The sequence below is a fragment of the Mesoplodon mirus genome, assembly GCF_964341445.2.
Source record: "Mesoplodon mirus genome assembly, chromosome: 9".
NCBI classification, from domain to species: Eukaryota; Metazoa; Chordata; class Mammalia; order Artiodactyla; family Ziphiidae; genus Mesoplodon; species Mesoplodon mirus.
This window is the reverse complement of record NC_138985.1, coordinates 71,025,842-71,047,937: the sequence shown is the minus strand read 5'-3', so window position 1 is coordinate 71,047,937 and position 22,096 is coordinate 71,025,842. Positions and strand designations below refer to the sequence as shown.

Here is a 22,096-nt window from a genome sequence, read left to right as displayed (position 1 = left end):
TTGGGAGAATTCCAAATGGTAGATGGCTTCCTATCTGAGAACGGTTGAAATGCATTAATGAAGTGCTGAGTAGCTGTCTTCTCTTTGGTATGACAAATAAAAAGTTATTTTCTTAGAAAATGGACTTTTTGGATAACATATGCTACACATATATATATGCTCATCTTTTTCTAGAGGTTTAAAACCAATGAACAATAAGTACTTTCCACTGACACTCTTTCTCTTACATAGAAACAGTTATCAGCCCCTTCACAAGGAGTATCAAAGGACATGATATTAGCACCTGAGTCAGAGGAGTATCCTGCCAGATTAAAATTTTTCCTTTATAGTTGTTTAGTTTGAAGGACATTATTTGTTCCATGAGCTATGAACTAATTTAGGTACTGAATTCAGTTCCTATTCTGCTTTCTTGGGATGAAACCAGGGTCATGCATTATCTTGGGAGAAATTAATTCTAACCTAATTAATCTTGGCTAATAACTGGAGCAAACTATTATTATGTATATTGTTTCTTTCCTTCCTTCTTTCATTCATCAAGCATTTGTTGCTGTGCCTTCCTTGTTAGAATCCATTCCAGTAATTAAAAGCAGATCAATGATTTTCCAAACTTATTTTAAAGTAAATATAATAAAACTAGAAGTTATCTAAGCCTGGACAGGTGTGAGATATTTACTATAATCTAGGAGTCAGCAAACATTTTCCGTAAAGGGACAGACAGCGTTTTTTGGCTTTGTAGGCCATGCAGACTTGGGCACAATGACTCAACGCTGCCTGTTGGTTTCAAAGCAGCCATACACAATATGTAAATAAATGAGCGTAGTTATGTTCCAATAAAACTTTATTTGTGGACACTGAAATTTGCATTTCATGCAGTTTTAATGTGTCACATGTTCTTCTTTTGAATTTTTTTTTCAATCACTTAATCACTTCTTAGCTTGAAGACTCTACAAAAACAGGTGACAGGCTGGATCTGACCTGCAGGTCTGTTTGCTGACCCCTGCTCTAACAATAAGAGCATAGGATTCACCCATCTGCTTGGGTATCTTGGTTTAGTTTCCTTACTTCACAGGCATTCTTAATGGAGCATTTCTGAAAGAACAAGCAAAAGCAATGCTTCTGTTGATCTTAGTCTTGAACTCATTCTTCCTCGGCTTGTGTAACGTCAGCACTCGACTTCACTTGGTTTCGTGTAAGAGCCCCACACTGAGAAGGCTGCTTTCAGACCTTGCACTTGAAGCAGTGCATTCAGTGGTTCTGTAGGTGTGCAATCTCTAAAAACAGGGAGAGAGAGAACGATTCTGGGGAGAAGCGATTTAAAAACAGTTCTAATTGTTCAGGCAAGTTATTTTTACCAGTCTTTAGGGGACAGATAAATGATCACATTGTTATTATTTTTATAGATTATATTTCAAAAAGCTTTTCTGCTAAGAGTGGTTAAATACCAAGTTGTAATTTCACTCACTCAGGGAAAATTTTCCATCACATTAGGATTTTTTTTTCTTGGTAACTTAACCATAGGAGACTATAACTCAGGGCTTTCAGGATCCTCATTCCGGAACTTACAGTGCCAGAAAAGAAGGCATGTGATTCTGCTGAAGGTTTGGGAAAGTGGGAGAAATACAGGAAAATGAGAACGATAAGAAACTTTTGGGGGTACTATATTTAAAATACATTCTATATAATACATATAAACATTTTATGTATAAAATTTTCTTATAAAATTAATGATAACAGGGACTTCCCTGGTGGCTCAGTGGTTAAGAATCCACCTGCCAATGCAGGGGACATGGGTTCGAGCCCGGGTCCAGGAAGATCCCACGTGCTGCGGAGCAACTAAGCCCATGTGCCACAACTAGAGCCTGTGCTCCAGAGCCCACGAGTCACAACTACTGAGCCCGTAAGCCACAACTACTGAAGCCCGCATGCCTAGAGCCTGTGCTCTGCAACAAGAGAAGCCACCACAATGAGAAGCCCGCACACTGCAACGAAGAGTAGCCCCCACTCCCTGCAACTAGAGAAAGCCAGTGCACAGCAACGAAGACCCAATGCAGCCCCAAAAAAAAAAATTAATGATAACAGTAATGAAAATATATTATTGCTGTGAAGAATTTTCTTCACTGTCTACATAATGAAACTTGGGAGTCACCTGGTGATTGCAATAACTGAAGGCCCACTGCATGCCTAGGTTTCACCCATTTCCTCTCCTTAATTCACATTGTAAGATGAGGAAAGCAGACTCAGGAAGGTCTAGCTTCTTGCTCAAGGTCATATAGCTGGTAAGTGGTAAGTGGTGGAGCCACATTTCAGACCCAGGTCTGTTTGTTCCTAGAGTCTTTTTCATGCTTTTGTGCTGTAACAAGTTCCAGTCTCAAGGAGTGCCTCAGGGTTTGAAGCACTCTCTTACTTCCAAGCTGGGACATGCCATTCTGTGTGACATGGGGTCTGTGACATCCACTGCCTTTTGGATCAATTAATCTTGCCACTGACCCGAGAAAACTATTAATGTGGTTCTAGGTCTTACCAGAGAGAATTTATAATTGACGTTCCAACTACATCTGACATTAAAAAAATATCCATTTCTCTAAAAATATATGGTAAATTGAAGAAGATTCAGTTCCTGAGATATTCACTAACCTGGTTGCCAGTGGGCTTGAGGGTTTTATGGGTCCCCTGAAATTGCATGTGGAATACTGCACATGTGTGTATATGTGCCTTTTTTTTGGAGAAGACATAATTTTAGTTAGATTCTGAAGACGTGTGGACCCACTGTTCTCTCAGAAACAATGAGGGATATACCTGATTGACTCTGTTAGTATTGACAAGTGTTTGGTAATTGTGTCAAACTCCATCATGACAAATGAGGTTAAATTAACTCTAGTCCCTTAATAACCTGAGCGTAGCACTGTCATTCCACGTGTTACACTGCGTGGACTCCACCAAGGGACTCAGCTCTGGTCTCATTACATGAGCCCCCCAGCCCCTGACACAGAACACTGCAGCTGTAAATCCTTAGCAGTTGCTTGCTGGTTGGAGGGAATGATTTCCCTTGTACAAACCTTGCCTAACTCAGTCATTTCAGGTACTGGAAAGACCAATGATTGATTTGATGTCATAAAGTGAAACTCCTCTGTCCAAACGCTGCCACTTTTTACTTGTAGGACCTTAGTCAAGGCCCTGTCGACCTCAGTTTCCTCTTCTGTAACAAGAGGGGTTAGCTGTAGGATTGGTTAAATTTCTGCCACCTCCACAACTTCCAGGAATCTTTACTCGGCAACACATTCCAGGAGTCTCTATTTGTCAAAACCAAATTGGAAAGAGCTTGGACAATTCGTTTGGAATCGACTAGAACTTGCACATCTTAGAGCCTCTGTGTGTAAGAGCTTAGCCACAAATATGGGTTACTTTGATAATTACCTTCTGGCCAGGGACTGCCAAGAGGTAATCTTACCGGGGTTCCAGGCTAGTGAGGGAGACAGCTGCTGGGAGGAAGTGGGCGTGGCGATTTGCCTGACTTCCTTGTTTGGAGCAAACTTTGGCGGCATCTGACCGGCTTAGATGTTTGCTTTTCCATCTGTTGATGTGCTTTTTGGGAGCTCTCTTGTCCGCCAGAGAAAACATCTAGAAGAAGCCGACGCCAAATCTTAGCCATTCCCTAGAGTCCCCAAACCCCACCAGCCTCCAGAGAGGGGAAGGCGAAGCTGAGAGAAAACAGGCGTGCCTGAAGCGTGCCGGCTTCAGCGGCTCCCAGGGAGTAGGGTGGCAAAGACAGGGATTTCGGCACCCACCCACCCACCGGCCTGCATCCACGCGCACCGGTCCGCGTCGCCTGCCTTTCTTAGCAATCCTCTCGTGGTGTCTGGAACCTGGCACTGGAGATGGAGCAGTTGCTACGCTCGCTGGCTGCGCCGTGTGCCTAGTGCGTCCGTCAGTCGACCTCGCGGTCGCGGCGCCTGCAGCCGGAGCGCTCCGCTCGCAGCGAGCGGCGGACCAGCGGGGAGAGCGCGCGGCGCGCCGGAGGAGGGGACGCGGCCGAGAGCGGGGCGCCGGCGCGGGGCTGCGCGCTCCGCTGCGGGGGACCCCGGGACGCCGCCGGCCGAGCCATGACGGACGCCAGCAACAGGAAAGAGGGCTTCAAAAAATGCCGGAGTGCCACTTTCAGCATCGATGGCTACAGCTTCACCATCGGTGAGAACTTTCCGCCCTCTGTTGTTCTACTCCCGGCTGGGGCAAACCCCCTCGCCGGTGGCGCCGAGGGTCCTCGGGGTCGGGCTGGGCCGCGAGGCGAGGCGAGGCGAGGCGCTCGCCAGGCGGGAGACCCGGGGAGCGGCAACGGGGCCGCGAAGTCGCGTGTGTGGCCCGGCCGCCTCACCGGGGCTGTCCCCGCGGTGCCCCTCCCGCCGCTCTAACCCGGCGTCCCGCTGAAGCTGCTTTTTAGGGTCACAGCTTTTGGAACTGCTCGATTTCCTCTCTGCGATTTTAGTAACACAAGCCGGGAGAGGAGGAATAGAGACAGAGATGTGGAGGCAGAGAGATGAAAATACCGGGAGAGAGAGAGAGTGACAGAAAGACGTGGGCATGACAGGCACTAAGACAGAGACACAGAGACACATAGAGAGACAGAATGACAGAGACATCTAGACAGCAGGTCAGAAATACAAAGTCAGAGATGCCAAGACAGAGACTGACTGATAGAATGTCAAAGACGTGGAGGCAGTTATAGAAACAGGCAGAGGCTTTGAGAGACAGACACATAGAGATAGATTCAGAGAAAGAGATTGAAAGATAGGTTCTACAAAAATTGAAGCAAGAAGAGAAAGGGACACAAGGAGAGAGAGAGACAGGAAGGAGGGAGGGAGGGAGAGAGTGAAAATAAAACAGAAAAAGAGGCACATTTAGAGAGAGAGAGAGAGAGAGAGAGAGAGAGAGAAGGCAGGGAGGGAAGGATGTATCATGCTGCTGAAATATTTGAGAAAAATCTGTCTGTTGTCCTCTGGACTCCTAGTGACTCCTTTCCCAAACCCTTTACCAAGAGGGGTACCAGAGGGGGCTGGGGGTGTCTTCATGGCTATTAGAGGAAGCAGGACCACAGGGCTTGACCCTCTGGAAGCTGAATTTGATGAGATCAGTTCTTGGTGCTTTTACTGCCCATTCTCTGCTGCACACCAGCTGGTCCAGGGATTGCCTCCTCATCTTCCCAGGAGATGGGCTAAGCCAGGGCAGCTTCCTCTCTGGAATGTCAGAGTTTGGAGAATGGCAGGGCAGAGCCAGGTGTCAAGGAGCTGCTTCAGCATTTCTACTTCTGTGTGTGCTCAGGTCACTATGGCTTTAAATCTGAACTTCACCCCAGAGCCTTTGAAAGTGAGGGGTGTATTAATGTGCTTTTTGGAAGTGTAGCAGGAATTTGCCAGGGGCAAGAAGAGGCTGATGGACAGGAGCTCATCTCTGGACCACTTTTGCTCCTTCTCATGAAGTGGCCCAAGATTTGGGGGCATGGGCTGAACAAGTATTACCAGAATTAAGTCTACACTCCTTTGCCTGCTTCCCAAGCCTCTCCATTCTGGCTTGAACTTGCTTTTCCTGCCTCAACGGTCACTTCAAACCTGTTTCTTCCACACACTCATGATTGTTTGCCCACATCCCACCCCTCAGAGCCTCTGCTCAGGCTGTTCACTCAGCCAGGAGTGCCATTTCCCCCAGCTCTGCATTGAGACATCTTGTCTCTCCTGGGTCTCACTTGCCACCTCCTCTGCTCTCCTTCCCCATTAGAAAGAATTTCTCCCTCTGCACTCCTCTCAGCCTCTTAGTCCTCTGTGAGAGCTCACACCCGGCCTTGAATCACTTATTTCAGCAACTATTCGTTGTCCTCTTGCATTACAGATTCCTTAAGGATGAGACTGTGTCTAATTTATCCTTCATAATGGTGATGGTGGGTGCTTGGGAGTTTTTGTAGGAATGAATTAAAGGTTGCCAAGGTCAAAAGTGATGCATTAAAAGGGCTTTGCCGTCTTAATATTAGTTTTTTGGAATCTGATAAGGAAGCTCCCAAAAATGATTTTGAAGTTTTACCTGGCAGTTCCCTGTGAAATCTTATCTTCCAAAAAGTGTGGCTTCTAAAACCCAGGTTTACAGTGTAGCCCTCCCTGCCCCTCTTTTTGCTCCCATCCTCACTAGAGGAAATGGTCTGGCACATTGGTGTGGTCTGCTAGTCAGAAGGGACCTCAAAAGTGAGCAGGTCACTTCCTGTTGAGAGAGCTGCCAGCTTGTTTCAGATCTTTGGGCATTTATTCATTCACTCCTTTCCATCTGCCCTCCTCCTTTCTTCAAAAAATGCTTATTGAATTTTATTGTATTAAAAGATACAATTTAGTACAGTGCCTGCCATATGGCAAACATTCAATAAATGGTAATTGTTGTAATTATTCAAGGCCCTAAGCTAATATCATGGGGAGTTTATGATGATGAATCAGACTTAGAACCTAGTGTTCAAGGAATTTGTACTCTTGAGGTGCTGCGATGTGTTCATACATAACATTTTACAAAGTAGAAGCTACTAAATGCCATAAGAGACGTTTTAGAAGTTTTAGGCCAATATAGACATTTTAGCAAACACAGATAATCAAAAAGAAAGAAAGAAAATCACTTGTAATTTTATCACCTGATGCTAAACATTATTAATATTTCTTATATAGACTTCCAGTACTTTTTTTGTATATACACAGTTTTTTTAACAAAATGCAGTCATAATGTTTGGTAATGTTATTTAATATCATAATAGCTTTGTTTCAAGCTATATACAAAGTTTTTATTTAAAAAATCTTCTATTGTTGGCTATTTAGGTTGCTTTTAATTTTTACCATAATAGACAATGAAAACAGGCTCAATCTTTGAGTACATCCATTAGTACTTCTGAGAATAAATTTCTAGAAGTACGATTGCTTGGTCCAAGACTATGTATATTTTTAGGGATTTTAAAACATATTGCTCAACTACCCTCTGGAAATACCAACTTACACTCCCATCGGCAGCATATCAGGTGCTCACACACTCTCATGAGACTGGACACTATAATTTTTCAAAAGCTGTTGGTTTGAGAGGTGGAAGGTAGTATCTTACTTCCACATGTTATTTCACTTCTTTTGTGAAATTGCCATTTTACATTCTTTGCCTGTATGTTTTTCCTCTGGGGGAATTTCATCATTTATTTTTAATTTGCAAGTACAGTTGACCCTTGAACAACGTGGGTTTGAATCGCGCAGGTCCACTTATACGAGAATTTTTTTCTATAGTAAATATTACAGTACTATACGATCCGCAGTTGGCTGAATCTGCGGATGTGGAATTGGGGATATGGAGGAATCACATATAGGAAAGGCTGAGGTTAGTTATAATGCAGATTTTCAACTAACCATAACCCCTGAGTTGTTCAAGAGTCAACTGTACTCTTAATGTACATAATACATGTTAGTTATACATATAATCAATATATTAATATACATAATATATAATTATAATCACTATATATTGATTATACAATATACTAATCACATAATAATTATATAATTAATATGTATAATAATACACATTATATACAAACATGTACGTGTGTGTGTATGATTTGCAAGTGCTGTCTGTCATATACGTTATGTGACTTTTTTTCTGAGCAGGGGACTTCATATTACTGCAACGTCAGTGTGTGGCAGGTAGGACTTGATTTCAGGACATACAGATATCTTGTAGCCCATGCCTATGGTCGCCAGCTTGTCCCATGGTTTCAGCAGGGTGGAATAAGTGGACAGTCCCCCTCTTACCACGTGAGAGAAGAATCCTGAAGAGATCCTGGTGCCCAGATCACTCCCTTTCTCAAGTGTCTGACATTCTGTCATCAAGAATCACCTTCTCTTCCAGTCTGTTAATTATGTAAAATTTCCAGGTCAAAGAACTTGACTAAAGGAATTTATGTTATGGTCCTGGCAAGTCAAGAGATTCTTACCAGGAGAAGCTTTTGAGGACAATGGGGGTCTTGAGGGTTCTTCAGAAAGGGAGGCGTGACCCACCCCTGTGACAAGGTCAAGAATCACGTTTCCTTGGAGGGCTCCTGAAAGAACTTCTCTCTGTTAAATGGATGTCTGGGATAAGGGGAGGCATCTGGCTCAGAGACTTGTGGTTCAGATTGGCAGGGAGAAGGCTTCAGCTGTGTTTCTCCGCCAGGAATGATACTCCCCAGGGGGTGTTTGGACACATATGGTACACTATTAGTCGTTGAGTTCTAGGGGGCTGGGGACAGGCTCTACAGACAGTGAGCAGAGATCAGAGGGGTTCAGTGTTCTGCAGTGTAAGAGGCAGTCTTGCACAGTGAGGAATTGCCCTGAACGCCAGTGACACCCCCAGGGAGAAACCCTGTGAGGGTTCCCTCTGACATGGAAGCCTGGGGCTCCTGAGCTGGCCTATGCCCTGGCTGCAGGGACTCTGGGACACTGACGGTCAAGGCTGCACGAAGAACGGGCCCTGCCATTTGCCATGCATAGCTATGGGGTGTGGGCCAGGCACTGAACTAGGTGTTCTACTCAGCTCATTTGACCACCTTTCACAACGACTCTGAAAGGTATGTGTCATGACCCCCATTTTAGGAGAAGAAGACTCCGAGAGGAAGTAATCTGCCGGAAGTCACAAGCTAGGACGTGGCAGGGTTGGGTTCAGACGACATCTGCCCTGACTCCTCAGCCCAGGGTTTGTCCCAACCGTGCTCCCTCCCATGGTGGACTTTATTTGTGCTTGAGCCTTGGGACCAGCCCATCATCCTGATGAGGACAGGTCAGGGAGTTTGCCAAGGTCTGATGAGCAGGCACAGGCTGGGGCAAAACCAGGAAAAGATGGACCATTGTCACAGGTAGGGGAGGGCTGCTCCTGAGAGGAAGATCGGGTTGAAGAAATAGGCTTGTTAATCCACCTCCCACCAGGGCCGCCTGTTCAGCGCTCCCCTCATGTACCTGGGAAATGGTCTTGTGTCCTCTCTGTATGATGTTCTCAGGTCATGAAATCAGGTATGCGATCAAGAGGTCTTGGAAACGAGATCATGAGCTTGAACACATGCCACATCCAGAAAGCACTACTGTCGTCAGCCTTCGTGATTTGAGGGTCCCATCCCTAGGAAACCACTGAAGTGATGATTGTAGCCAACGATTTTAACTGTTAACATTAATTGAAGCCCATGTGTAGAAGTTCAAGTGTAGTTGGACTGTGAACTCGCATTTGAATATGAAATGAATGGTTGTTGCGGGAGTTGCAGTATCGCTGGTTTCCAGAAGAACTTTCCTCATCTTCGGGGGCTTGGTTATATGTTTGGGTTTGTATTCAGTGGATTTGTAGATTCTTACTTTCTCCATGAGCCTGCCTGAAATACAAGCACACACCTTTTCCCCCAAAGTGAGGTATGTCCTCAGAAAACAAAAGCACTTTTTTCTTTTTCAGCCGCCTGAGGGGGCCTCCCTCGATCTCCCTTGGTGCTACTCACCACTCAGTTTATAGCTGAGAAGATTGGGCTCGGGGGATCCTCATTTCCCCTTCTCCCCTCGGCGATGACCTCCAGGGTGTCAGAAGGAAGTGGGTGAAGCCATGGGCTGGGAGGATGTGAAGTTGGTGGGACGTATGGAAAAGAAGCTGCCTCCTTCAAAAATGAACCTGGTGGTGTTGTGGAAAATTCTAGGCCTGTACTGAAGAAGTGTTGCTAACAGAGGGATACGTTTCCTGTAGCAGCTGCCACTGGCTCCCTTGCCCCTGCGTTTCTCTCTGCAGGGTTGTCCCAGAGGAGGAAAAACAAGGGGCCCCTAGACAGCAATCAGAGGCCCAAGGGGCTAGGAGTGAGGGTTCCCTGTCCCACCCTGGGACTGCCGGGTGCTGGGAAGCCCCACTAAGTGGGGAGGTCTGCTGGAGGATGCTCCTTTCACAGGGGTTCTGGGTGGGCAGGGCTCCGTGGGTGGCTGGGGTGATGGGGCTGCATGCACCGGGGGTGTGGCCCCTCTCCAGCCCAGGCATAGCGGCCCCTGGCCTCCCTTGGTGCGTATGGCTGGGGACTTTCTCAGCCCAGACCGGTCTCAGTGCTCTGTTGGCTGAGTGTCACGTCTGCCTGCTTGTTTGTCTGGGTGGAGGCGAGACCTTTGGGCATTGTACGCCTGGTTGCGGGTGATGGTGGGTCACAAGGAACTGAATAAGGATCCAAGGCAAACTGTCCTACCGCCACCTCCCAGTGCCCATTGCCCTAATTCCCTCCTCCTCCTCACATCCCTGGGGAGACTGGAGCAGAGTGAGGTGAGGTGGTGTGTGGACTGAGGGCTCACGCAACCTGGGACTGCAGTCTCTACTCTGGCTCTCAGCTGCCCCCCTCGATCCCCACTCCTGCATCTGAGCCTCAGTTCCTCACGTGTAAGATGCGGAGTGTGATCCTTAGTTACGGGGTGTGGTGGGAATCAAGTGAAGTTATGCATGAAAAAGTTGTTTGTTAACCCTGAAATGCCATTAAAATGCTTCTTGTTATTAGGGGAGACTTAAATACTGGTTGAAACTTGTGCACCCCTCTGCACAGCATTTGCACTTCAACAAAGGGAAGCTTGAGGAATGAGGCTCTCATGACGGGGTTCTGATGGTCAGCCAGCAACTGGAGTGCATAGCTTTAAGGATGTCTGTCAGCTGAGAGAGGGCATTTGTAGTGGGAAACCCTGGGCTTTGGAGTCACACAAAGACTTACTGTGCTGGTCAGGCAAGTCAGTTAGCTTCTCTGAGCCTCGGTTTCCTTCTTAGAATAAACGGGGCTAGTGACACCTTCCGCGTGCGTGAACGCGGCCTGGGGAGTGAAGTCGTACGCCCAGTGCCTGCTGTCACACTGCGCGCTTGCTCAGCAACCCTCCCCTTCCCCTGAAATTACACTGACTAGAGCTGGCTCTGGCTGCGAGTAGGTGAGGGTCGGTGGTGTGATCCTGAGGGTTTGTGGGTGTGTTCTGGGGCAGGCTTAGACGCGGGTCACTACTGGTCTGTGCTGGTGCGGGAGTGGCCACCAGGAAACCCTGTACTGTATCCTGGCCCCTGACGCCAGATGGGAGCAAGAGCAGAGTGGGCACTGGGCACCCTCCTGCCCTCTCATGGACCGATGCACCTTCTGGGGCCACACGGTGTCCCTGGCATGTCTACCGAGCCTCATGGACCTAGCAGAGCAATGGGCACAGTCTCCCTGAGGCCATGGGGACGTTGCGGGTAGTGGGGAGAACAGCATTGCAGGAAAGAGCTTGTGAACTTGACTTGGGGATTGGCCGTGGGACACAGAAAGAAAAGGGGACCGGGATGGTGAAATTGGACCTCATAGAGTCCAGAATATAAGAAGCTCTGGAGTTAGACACTTGGGGTTCAGATTCTGAACCTCATCTTTTGCCATGATCTTGGAGAGGTGGCATCAGATGGCTAAAGTTTAGTGTCTTAAGCTGTAAAATGGACATAATAAATATAGTATCTACCTTGCTGGGTTGGGCAATTAAGTGAGATAATGCAAGCAGAGCTCCTAGGCGTTATCTTAGTCCATTCAGGCTACCATAACAGAATACCATAGATGGGGTGGCTTAACAGAAATGTATTTCCCACAGCTCTGGAGGCTGGGAAGATTTGGTGTCTGGTGAGGGCCTGCTTCTGGTTCATAGAGGGCTGTCTTCTCACTGTGGGCTGTCCTCACATGGCAGAAGGGGTGAAGGAGCTCTCTGGGGTCTCTTTTATAAGGGTGCTAATCCCATTTATGGGGCTCCACCCTTATGACCTAATTACCTTCCAAAGGCCCCACCACCTAATACCATCACAGTGGGGATTAGGTTACAACATATGAATTTTGAAGGGACACAAAATCAGTCTATAGCACTATTAATATTGGGGGTTAATAAACATTTGCTGAATATAGCACTGTAGAAGAGCCAGGGGAAATAAAATGCACAGTGTAGTGGAAAACATATATCAGACTCAGAATTGAAAGCTAGGGTTAGTTTCTTCCTAACTCGCTCTGTAATCCTGGGCCAGTCACTTAACATGGGTGACATTTCTCCACCTGTAAGTGAGCTGGTTGGGTACAAAAATCTCTGTGGTTCCTGCCACTCCAGGAAGGGAAGGCGGTGAGCTTTGAGTCCTGAAGGCCACCGTAGCTGTCCCAGAGCCGGAAGGTGCAGGGGAATGGCTAAGTTTGGCACTCTCAGGATTTCTGGTGAAAGAAATTTGCAGAGTTCAGAACAATGCAGAGGCAAATTGAATGTAGGACTAGCAGAGAGCTGAAATTATTCTTGAAGTAAGTAGACTAGATTTTGTGTACACGACTTTGTATGGTAATTCACTGTACTCACAGTGAAGTTTGATAACCGCTGAGCTCTAACCAAAGACAAGTCAATGTGTAGCTGTCTGGGCCTTCCAGCTGTTTCACCTTTGTGATATCAAATCCCAATGAGAAATGGGGGGCTGGGTGGAGATTTCCAAGTGTTTCTGCTTGCCTGCAGGGTTAGCTCCATTTTGATGTGTTATGAAGCCTTCATGGCTTCTGTTCATGTTGCTAGATTTGTTTGTAATGAACAATAAATGTGATAATAGATGATAGTCATGGAAGCACCTAGCATGGATCCTGCTTAAATGTTTGCTGTATTTGAGAGGCAGTAGGTGTAGAGGTTAAGAGTATGGATTCTGGAGCTTGACTACCTTGGTTTGAATTTTGGCTTCACAGTTTATTAGCTGTGTGATCACTGTGACCTTGGACAAGTTACTTACCCATTCTGTATCTCAATGTGCTCATCTGTTACACAGAGATAATTATATTACCTGTCTCCTAGAGTGTTGGAGGATTAAATGAGTTAATGTACATCAAGCACTCTGAACAGCACCTGGTACATAGTAAGTTCTCTATAAAATGTTATGATATTTTTCCATATTATTATTATAATATTCATACTGTATGTAGTAATAATAATAATAAATTTCCATAACAATATTATTAACATGAAGATAATAATAACCATCTCTGTGTCCTGCTTGATCAAACACCCATTTATGTGCCTTGAAAAGCTGTAAGGATGACCTTGGTTTTCTGCTTTCTGTTGTTCAAAACTGGCATTTCCTGCCAAAAGGCATTCACTTCTGTGTGTTCTTGGACATTGGCGTCCCAGTGCTGTACAGTTGTTCTTGATGAATCCATGGTGGACCTACAAATGTTCCCATCTTCTTAACCAGTTAATCATCTTTTAGGACTTGTGATAGCTTTGCAGAGTGAGTCCCTAACTGCCAGGCCCTTTTTAGGTGGTTAGCTCTCCTAGGTCACGATGTTATGTGGAAAGGAAGGAGAGGCAGAAGACCTGGGCTCTAGATCCAGCCCTGGGGCTTCCTGTCTCTGTGACTGTGGGAAAGAGCATCAATCTTTCTGAGCCTCAGGTCCCTCATTTGTAAATGAGGATAACACTTCCTTCTTTGTTGTGTTGTTGGGGGAATTCAGTAGGATGGGCAACGATGGAACCCAGCATACTCTAGATGCCCAGTAATTGGTAGCTGTTGGTTGTGACTGTGGAGAGGCTCTGAAATCAGGGAGCGGGCAAGTCTCCCGGACCCACAGCTGCTTCCTTGGCTGGTGCTCCCCGGCCTGCCCCCTGGCTGCCTCTCATAGCCCCCGACCAGCCACTTACGTTGGGTGCTGGCGTGGCCGCAAGGCTGTCTTTGTTTTAGTGTAGGATTTCCCATCAGGCCAGGGATCTGGAGCCCAGACGAGTGTTTCCAGCTGGCTCTGGGTAATTGGTGCCAGCTACTCTGGGGAGAGCTGGCTGGCACTTCCTGTGCTGTTTGGCAGGCACGCTCTGGAGTGTGGCAGAAGCTTGGCCTGAGAACCAGGCCTTCCTCAAGGGGCCCGCGGGGGTCTTGGAAGCCGAGCTGCTGGAAGTTGGTTTTTACCTGTTGGAGGGCAGTATCTGCCGGGCAAAGGTCCAAACCACTCAAGACTCCATCTATGAGTATTAGTCCACTAACACTGCTGCCGAGGTTCGTTTCTCGGAGAGGACATCACATTAATTGATTTGCTGATTCCTGCCTTTTTGCTTTACTTCTCCAGACAGCTGTGCTTCCTCTCTTCTTGATAACGGCATAGAGTGGCTCCGGTGTGATTCCCTGGGCTTGGAGAAGAAAGTAGGAGAAGGATCAGCTATGCTGGACTTGCATCACTACTAACTACCAGCGTTTGTTTAGCCTGTTTAGCCTTTAAAAAGGGACCTCTAGGGACTTCCCTGGCAGTCCAGAGGTTAAGACTCCAGAGCTTCCACTGCAGGGGGCACAGGTTCGATCCCTGGTTGGGGAGCTAGGGATCGACTGTTTGTTTTTTTGCACAAACCAGAAGTTGAATTGCTGAGCTCTGATGTTCACCATTGATGAGCTATCTGACTACAGTCTTCACCTTTCTGAATCCTGTAAAGTAGGAATAATAATATCTATATTCGATTATGCCATTCATAAAGTGCTGACCTAGTAATGAGACCATCCCAGGTACTTATAAATCTTAATTCCTTTCCCTTCTCTATTCTCCTTCCTTAGCTCATGCCAGACCTGAAGGCATTTTGGCTGGGTTACATGTTCACCTGTGATACAAAGTATGGGGACCCTCCAGCCCTTTGGAAACTTCATCTCTCTGAGAGGCCCCCCGGAAAAAGCTGGCATTGATTTACTCCTGACTCCTGAGGATCCCAAATGAACACATGGGATTTAGGCAGCGAGTGGGAAAGTGGATGGATTTCTATTTTAAAGTCATTAGTTTAAAATTTCCAAGAAAGGCTCATTGTGTCTAGTGACTCATCTTTCTTTAACAGTTGGAAGTTTAGATTTTCAAAATTTGTCAAGTCAGTAAGTATTGAAGGGGAATCCAGCATCTCTTAAAGAGAGAACCAACAGCGTTCTGAACCGGACCAGATCCCAGCCATCTGCTGGGCCCCAGAGAAACCCAACTTCCCAACAAGATGCCTTTTCTTCTTTTCTTATCTGGGTCATTCATGAGGCTAACTGTTTAAAAGTTTAAAAGTTTAAAAGATGCAGAAATTTGGCCAGTTGTGTAAGACTATAAGCCTGGTCTTGGTGACTATTCCAAGGAGGCTGTTTTTTTTTTTTTGAATAGTGGTCTTGCACAACTTTTTTCAGATTTATTCCTAGGTATTTGTTGTGTTCTTTTTTAAAAATTAATTAATTAATTAATTAATTAATTTTGGCTGCGTTGGGTCTTCGTTGCTGCGCGCCAGCTTTCTCTAGTTGCGGCGAGCGGGGGCTACTCTTCATTGTGGTGTGTGGGCTTCTCATTGCGGTGGCTTCTCTTGTTGCGGAGCACGGGCTCTAGGCATGCAGGCTTCAGTAGTTGCGGCGTGCGGGCTTCAGTAGTTGTGGCTCACGGGCTCTAGAGTGCAGGCTCAGTAGTTGTGGCACATGGGCTTAGTTGCTCTGTGGCATGTGGGATCTCCCCAGACCCGGGCTCGAGCCCGTGTCCCCTGCATTGGCAGGCGGATTCTCAACCACTGTGCCACCGGGGAAGTCCCCCAAGGAAGCTGTTTTCTGGAGGTGATTATGCAGTTGTTTTGTAAGCTGTTACCCCCATGTTGATGATGATAATAATAAGGTTTTACCGTTTGTGAAGCACTTTCCCAAACAGCAACTCATTTGATTCTACCAATAACCCTGCAAGAGAACTATGAGCAGCTCCATTTCAAGGGGGCTTCAAGAAGTCAAAGTGACTTATTTCAAGAGCAGTGACCTAAATCCAGTTTCTGCATTTTGGAAAGCTCATGCATCTGAAGCAGAAATCTGGGAACCATCTTAATAGATTCCTTTTTCTGTGTCCCTACATCTAGTCAGTCATCAGGTCCTGTGGATTTTCTTCTCTAAGCTCTTTCCTCTTCATACTTTGCCCTCCACCTCCCCTGCCTTAGTTTAGACCCCCTTTTCTCTCCCCGAGTCTACTGCAATATTTCCAAGTGGTCTCCCCACCTCCCCAACTTGCCTCCCCTCCAAACGCCTCTCAGCACCACAGCTAGAATGTTCTTCTGGAACACACAGCTGATCCTGCTGCCCTGCAGTTTAAAACTGTCCAGTAGCTTCCCGTCGCGTGCAGGATCAAGCCCACATTCCCAAGTGAGGCTTGCAGGCCTTCTGTGATCTGGTCTTTTCTCTAGGCTTACACTTTGCAGTGTCCCTGCCTACCCGTGGATGGTAGTCATTCACTTGGCCTTTCTTTATGGGGTGCCCACCACATGCCAGCTATTGTGTTAGGCAGTAGGGATACAATGTGAGTCAAACTGACCAGTCCAGTGGAGCCCACAGTGGTGTAACTGTGCTCTGATGGAATGGCTGGGGTGCTGTCCAAGTGCCCGGAAATGGCATGGAACCTAGTCCGGGGGGTGTTGGGGTGGGCTCCCCTGATGAAGGGGGTGGGAGAAGGAGGTGGGGAAGCATCCAGATGGAGCGGGCAGCCCAGGCCCTGCGCCTGGAGGGTGGGTAGAGGAGGAATATGGGTTAAGAAGAGTCCGGAAAGGTGGGCAGAAGTTCTTGTGGACCAGCTGAAGGGTTTGGTCTTTTTCCCAAGAGCAGTGGGAGGCAACTAATAGTTTTAAGCAGAAGTGATTTGATCAGATTTGTGTTCACAAATGCAGGGCTTAGCTGCACTGGGGCGAATCACTGTGTGAGTGTTTGTTGACTGGCCCTGCTGTTGTGTCATAATGGGCAACTACTGCACATGGTGTTCCTCCTCTGTATCTGGGCCTTCCTATACCCTTCGGAGTATTGATTCTCTCTTCGGAACAAACCAGACAAACTTTCAGGCTGCCAGAGAGGCAGGTGGTCCGTGGGGGCAGGAGACTTTCTTCACTTTCCTAATCACTTAATTCATTTTTTAAACACAATGAAGATGGGATTATTAATTTCATTTGCCTGTAAAAATGATTCGTATTCATTTTGGGAACTCAGGAAAGAAAAACTCATTATCCAGAGATGACCTCTGTTAATATTTAGGTGAATCTGCTTCCATATTTTTTTATCTTAAATTCACATAATATTCTGTAGCAATTTTATATTTAAATGGGATCATCCATGTTGTTCTGTTATCTGCATTTTAAAACTTAATTGTATGCATGGACATTTAAAATTACTCAGCTCCCTCTCTCTCTTAGTGCCTTGGCCCTCTTTTGCGCTGTTCTTGGCTGCTTCAACCTGGATACCTCACGAGCCAGGTGAAACTTATCTGAGCATCTCCCAATGTGGCCTGTTTGGGCAGTGCTGTCTCACCAATTATACACACACACATTTTATGTACAAACACACACACACCACATACACTTATTTTCTCTCTCTCTGTGATTGAGCATTTGCTGTTCACCAGGCAGTATTCTAAGGGCTTTGAAAGCACTAGCTCATTTAATTCCCCATTTTCTGATGAGGAAACAGACACTTGCCCTGGGAAGTGAAGAGCCCAGGGCTTGAATCCGGGGCATCTGAAGCTAACGTGGTCGTGTGTGAACCTGGCCATGCATGGGAGATGTCAGAGGAAGGGCCTTCTTACACCTGTGGCACATGCATTTGGTAAAAATTCAAAGTACTTTTGGGACATCCAGCATTTCCTCTTAGCCTCCCAGTGAGAGGGTTTATGACCTTGAATGGGGGAGGCAACTGGGTATGAAGGTCTTAGGGCCAGAATGTTTCTTACAGTTTATTTCAACAGAAAGCTCAGTCAGCCACTCATTCCTTGTCTTACAAACATTTGCTAGGTGCCCTTTGACTGCCCTGCAAATATAAGGAGACATTAGACAATTTTCTCATTCTTGAAAAGTGTGTGGGCTTGTGAGGAGACTGATATTAAAAAAATAACATCCATGGGTCAAGTGTTATTTGAGGGATTTATGAAGAACGAGGGTAACACAAGCGCAGGAGGGGCTCACTGCCTGCGGGAGTTTGGACCCAGTTTTTTCCTGTCTTATCTTGTCTTCCTTTTCCCTCCCCCTTCCCTTCCATTCATTCAGCTTTATTCAGTTTTTATTCAATTTACATACCATAAAATTCACCCATTTAAAAAGTAAAATTCATGATTTTTAGTAAATTTACAGAGTTATGCAATCATTACCATGTATAATTACTTCACTGTTTCCATTTTTTGGCTACTACGAATAATGCTGCTATAAACATTCACATACAAGTCTTTGTGTGCACACGTATTGTCATTTTCTTGGGTAGATTCCTAGGAGTGGAATTGCTGGGTTGTATAATAAATTAATGTTTAACTTTTGATGAATTGCCAAACTGTTTTCCAAAGTGGTTGTACCATTTTACAATTCTACCAGCTTGTATGAGAGTCCCAGTTTTAAACCAAGTTTTAAAGAAGTAGGAATTAGCTCTATCAGTGGTTTTCAGATACTGCAAGGGCAGGGCTGGCTGCATACGAACCAAATGGGGAGGTTGTTAAAGATTTCTGGGCCCCATGCTTTGGAGATTCTGCTTCTGTAGTTATGGAGTGGGACCTGGGCATGTGCATTTTTAGGAAGCTGTCTAAGTAACTCTGATGTGTGGTTTTGTTTGGGAATCACTGAACTGTATGAGGTTCAGGAGGGGATGGGAAGAGGAGAGATTCTGGGAAAATTCTAGGCAGAGAAAATGGCATGTGTAAGAACTGCATAATATGTGCTTGTAATGAATGGTTAGCAGTAGGAGTGGCCAGAGAGAGAGGCCAGTTAGGAGATTTTTGCCTTGGTCCAGTCAAGACCAATTAATTCATTGACCTATCCATTTAGTTTTCTGTGAAAATTTTTAGGGGAACTAACTTTTTTTGAGTACCAGGCACTAGGCTCAGAGCTTTATATTTAATTTTCAGCAATTCTTTTTAAACCTTATTATTCTCAGTTTACAGGTAAGGAAACTGAGGCTTTGGAAATTAAGTAGTAGGGTTGGGACTTGAAACCGGGTTTGTCTAGCTCTTTCCATTATAGCAATTTGCCCCAACTCTGTGCAGAGCACAGTGTGTGAACAGGGTCTTGGGATTTCATGTTCATTATAGAAGAATTCATTATGCATTTTCATATTAAACTTGACTCTCCAGCTTGCTATGTGATCACTGCTATTTGCTCTTCCTTTCTGTGGGTTAGAGATGTATTAGATTTTCTCTAATGGAAATGACAATATTTAAATATTCTAAACACCTTGAGACTTTATGTCTACTTCAGTGAAAGTCCTCTGGCTGCTGCTTCTTTCCTGGTCCCTGTTGATCCAGGTTGCATTTACTGACTGTGCCAACACTTGACCGGGATCTCTGGTGGCTGTCAGTCTGTGCTCTACAGAAGGGGGAGATTAAGCCCTCTGTGAATCAGGAGTTGGGAGTTCTGTGGTATAGCTGTTTTCAGAGTTGGATGCATGATGAGGGGAAACTTCTAGTAATTACTGAACAGATGCTCTTAATGAGGTCTCTGCTGGATTTCCAGCTGGCAGTGAGAGCTCTGCATTGGGACAGGGACATTGCAGTCACTGGATCATTATGTGACATCACATCCTCCCCTTGTTGTCATAGCAGTGTAATTATCCCACTGAAAGTGTCCCTCAGGGTGATGGGAAGCCACATCTTTTTTCATTAATGGGAATTCATGGTGCTTTCTTCCATGATGAGGAGAAAAAGAACTAGCATATTAATGCTCTTTGAAAGGAGAATAAAGCTTAATGATTTTCAACATATTACTTCTATTGTTGTTATCATTTTAACAATTATTATGCAAGTTGTACATGTTGATTGTGGAAAAATTTATAAAATAAAGATTGGCAAAGAGAACACAAAATCCTACTTATAATATCAACACGTACAGAGAATTACTGTTAACATTTTGAGAAAAGTGTTTTCTGCTTGAGTTTTAACACATGAACATTCATTATTATTTTTTCAAATATGAGACCATTATTGTATTGTTGTTTACTTTTTTCCTCCTATCTAACAGTGTGTAATTAATATCATTTCATTTCAATAGTCTTCCTCAACAGAGTTTTTAAGGTACCATGGTTTATTTAACTGGTCTCTGTTGTTGGACATTTAAGTTCTTTCTGCTTTCTTGCTGTCACAAATACTGCTCAGTGACTACCATCATCTTTACATCTTTAGAAATCCTTTTTTAAAAAATTTTAAAATTTTTTGGCTGTGTTGGGTCTTCATTGCTGTGCACGGGTTTTCTCTAGTTGTGGCGAGCGGGGGCTACTCTTCGTTGTGGTACGTGGGCTTCTCATTGCGGTGGCTTCTCTTGTTGTGGAGCACGGGCCCTAGGCGCGCAGGCTTCAGTATTTGTGGCACGTGGGCTCAGTACTTGTGGCTCGCGGGCTCTAGAGCACAGGCTCAGTAGTTGTGGCGCATGGGCTTAGGTGCTCTGCGGCATGTGGGATCTTCCCGCACCAGGGCTTGAACCCTTGTCCCCTGCATTGGCAGGCGGATTCTTAAACACTGTGCCACCAGGGAAGCCCTATAAATCCTTTTTGCCTTAGGATAAATTCTTAGAAGTAAAGTTGTTGAGTAATAAGAGTTGAGTATTTTTGAAGCATTTGAAATATATATTCTACCCCCGCAGTATTGAACCAGTTTACAATTCCACACACAAGTATGACTTTGCCTGTTGACCCTTATATTGGATCTCAACCTTTAAAAAAAGCTATAATTTGGTAGGTCAAAAAATGGCATATAACCCTTCTGTTAGTTTGTTTGATTATTTGTGAATTTGAACCTTTATTTCTTATCTGTTATTTCTTTTATAAATAGCATACTCATTTTTCTATTGGGGAGTTCTCTGATTTCTATAAACTTTTTATATATTAAGGCTATTTAAACTTTGGTGATATTTTCTGCAAATAATTTTCACCATTTGTATATATGCCTTTTAACCCTTTTTTATGTTCAGACTTTAAATTTAAAAATAAACCAGTTTTTTTCCCATTTTTGGTTCATATTTAGAAAAACCTTCTAAATTGAACAGATTATGAAAATATGTATCACTCTTTTTCTTCTAGTACTTTATAGTTTTATTTTATTTTATTTTATTTATTTATTTTTTTTGAGGTACGTGGGCCTCTCACTGCTGTGGCCTCTCCCGCTGCGGAGCACAGGCTCCGGATGCCCAGGCTCAGTGGCCATGGCTCACGGGCCCAGCCGCTCCACGGCATGTGGGATCTTCCTGGACCGGGGCATGAACCCGTGTCCCCTGCATCGGCAGGGGGACTCCCAACCACTGTGCCATCAGGGAAGCCCTATAGTTTTATTTTTATAAATTTTTTGATTGAAATCTTTGAATTCATCTAAAATTCATTTTGTGTTGAGGTAGAGATTTAATTTTGTTTCCCCTCTAAATTTATCTGTTTTTCTCTGCACTGATTTAAAATATTAACTTTATAATATAATGTTACACTCACATACATACACACATTTGGGTGTCCCTTTGGAATTTCTATTCCATTCTTCTATCAGTCAGTCTTTTCCTATGCTGGTGTGATGCTCTTTAGTTATTGGAGCTTTGTGATACCTTTTAATATCCAGTATGGCAAGGCTATACTTGTTCAGCTTTTTCAAAAAGTTATTGGCTACTCTTGCTTATTTTTCTTCTTGATGGACTTTAAATTTGCTAGTTTGCATTTTAAAGTCCTTAGGATTTTTGATAAGGTTGTAGTTAAAAGCATGAATTAGCAACTTCCCAGGTGTCCTAATTCTAAATAAACTTTAAAAAATATGCCATGGGTGCTGAAAAATGGAGGTTACTTTTTTATATATATATATATAACTTAGATATATATAAGTATATAAAAACATATATATAAACTTATATATATATATATATAAACATATATATGTATATATATAAGTACTCAGGCAGATAAACCAGCTTGCCTAGAAAATACGAAAAATAAGTCAGGCCCCAGATTTCCCCAATGCTAGGCTAAATTCAAGGAGATACTGAATCAATGCTTACAGAATTTTAAAGAAGAAAAAAGTTACCATGCAGCAATTTTATGCCACCAATTTATTTGTTATTTTAGGAAGGGATTTTCGGGTATGTGAGCTCTTAAG

General features: G+C 44.7%; 1 protein-coding gene across 4 annotated transcripts in view; it reads left to right on the top strand.

Moving 5' to 3' along the window:
* PDE1C (phosphodiesterase 1C) overlaps positions 1 to 22,096 on the top strand; it is a gene marked incomplete at both ends in the record, with an annotated part of 532,083 nt that overhangs the window by 66,371 nt on the left and 443,616 nt on the right. For 2 of the 4 annotated variants that reach the window (XM_082632883.1, XM_082632882.1), the window contains one exon: positions 3,634 to 4,185. The exons of the other annotated variants lie outside the window; for them this stretch is intronic. In XM_082632883.1, coding sequence (XP_082489009.1) covers positions 4,101 to 4,185 — 85 coding nt within the window. Of the gene's footprint in view, positions 1 to 3,633; positions 4,186 to 22,096 lie in introns of those variants that run through there. 4 annotated transcript variants of the gene reach the window in all.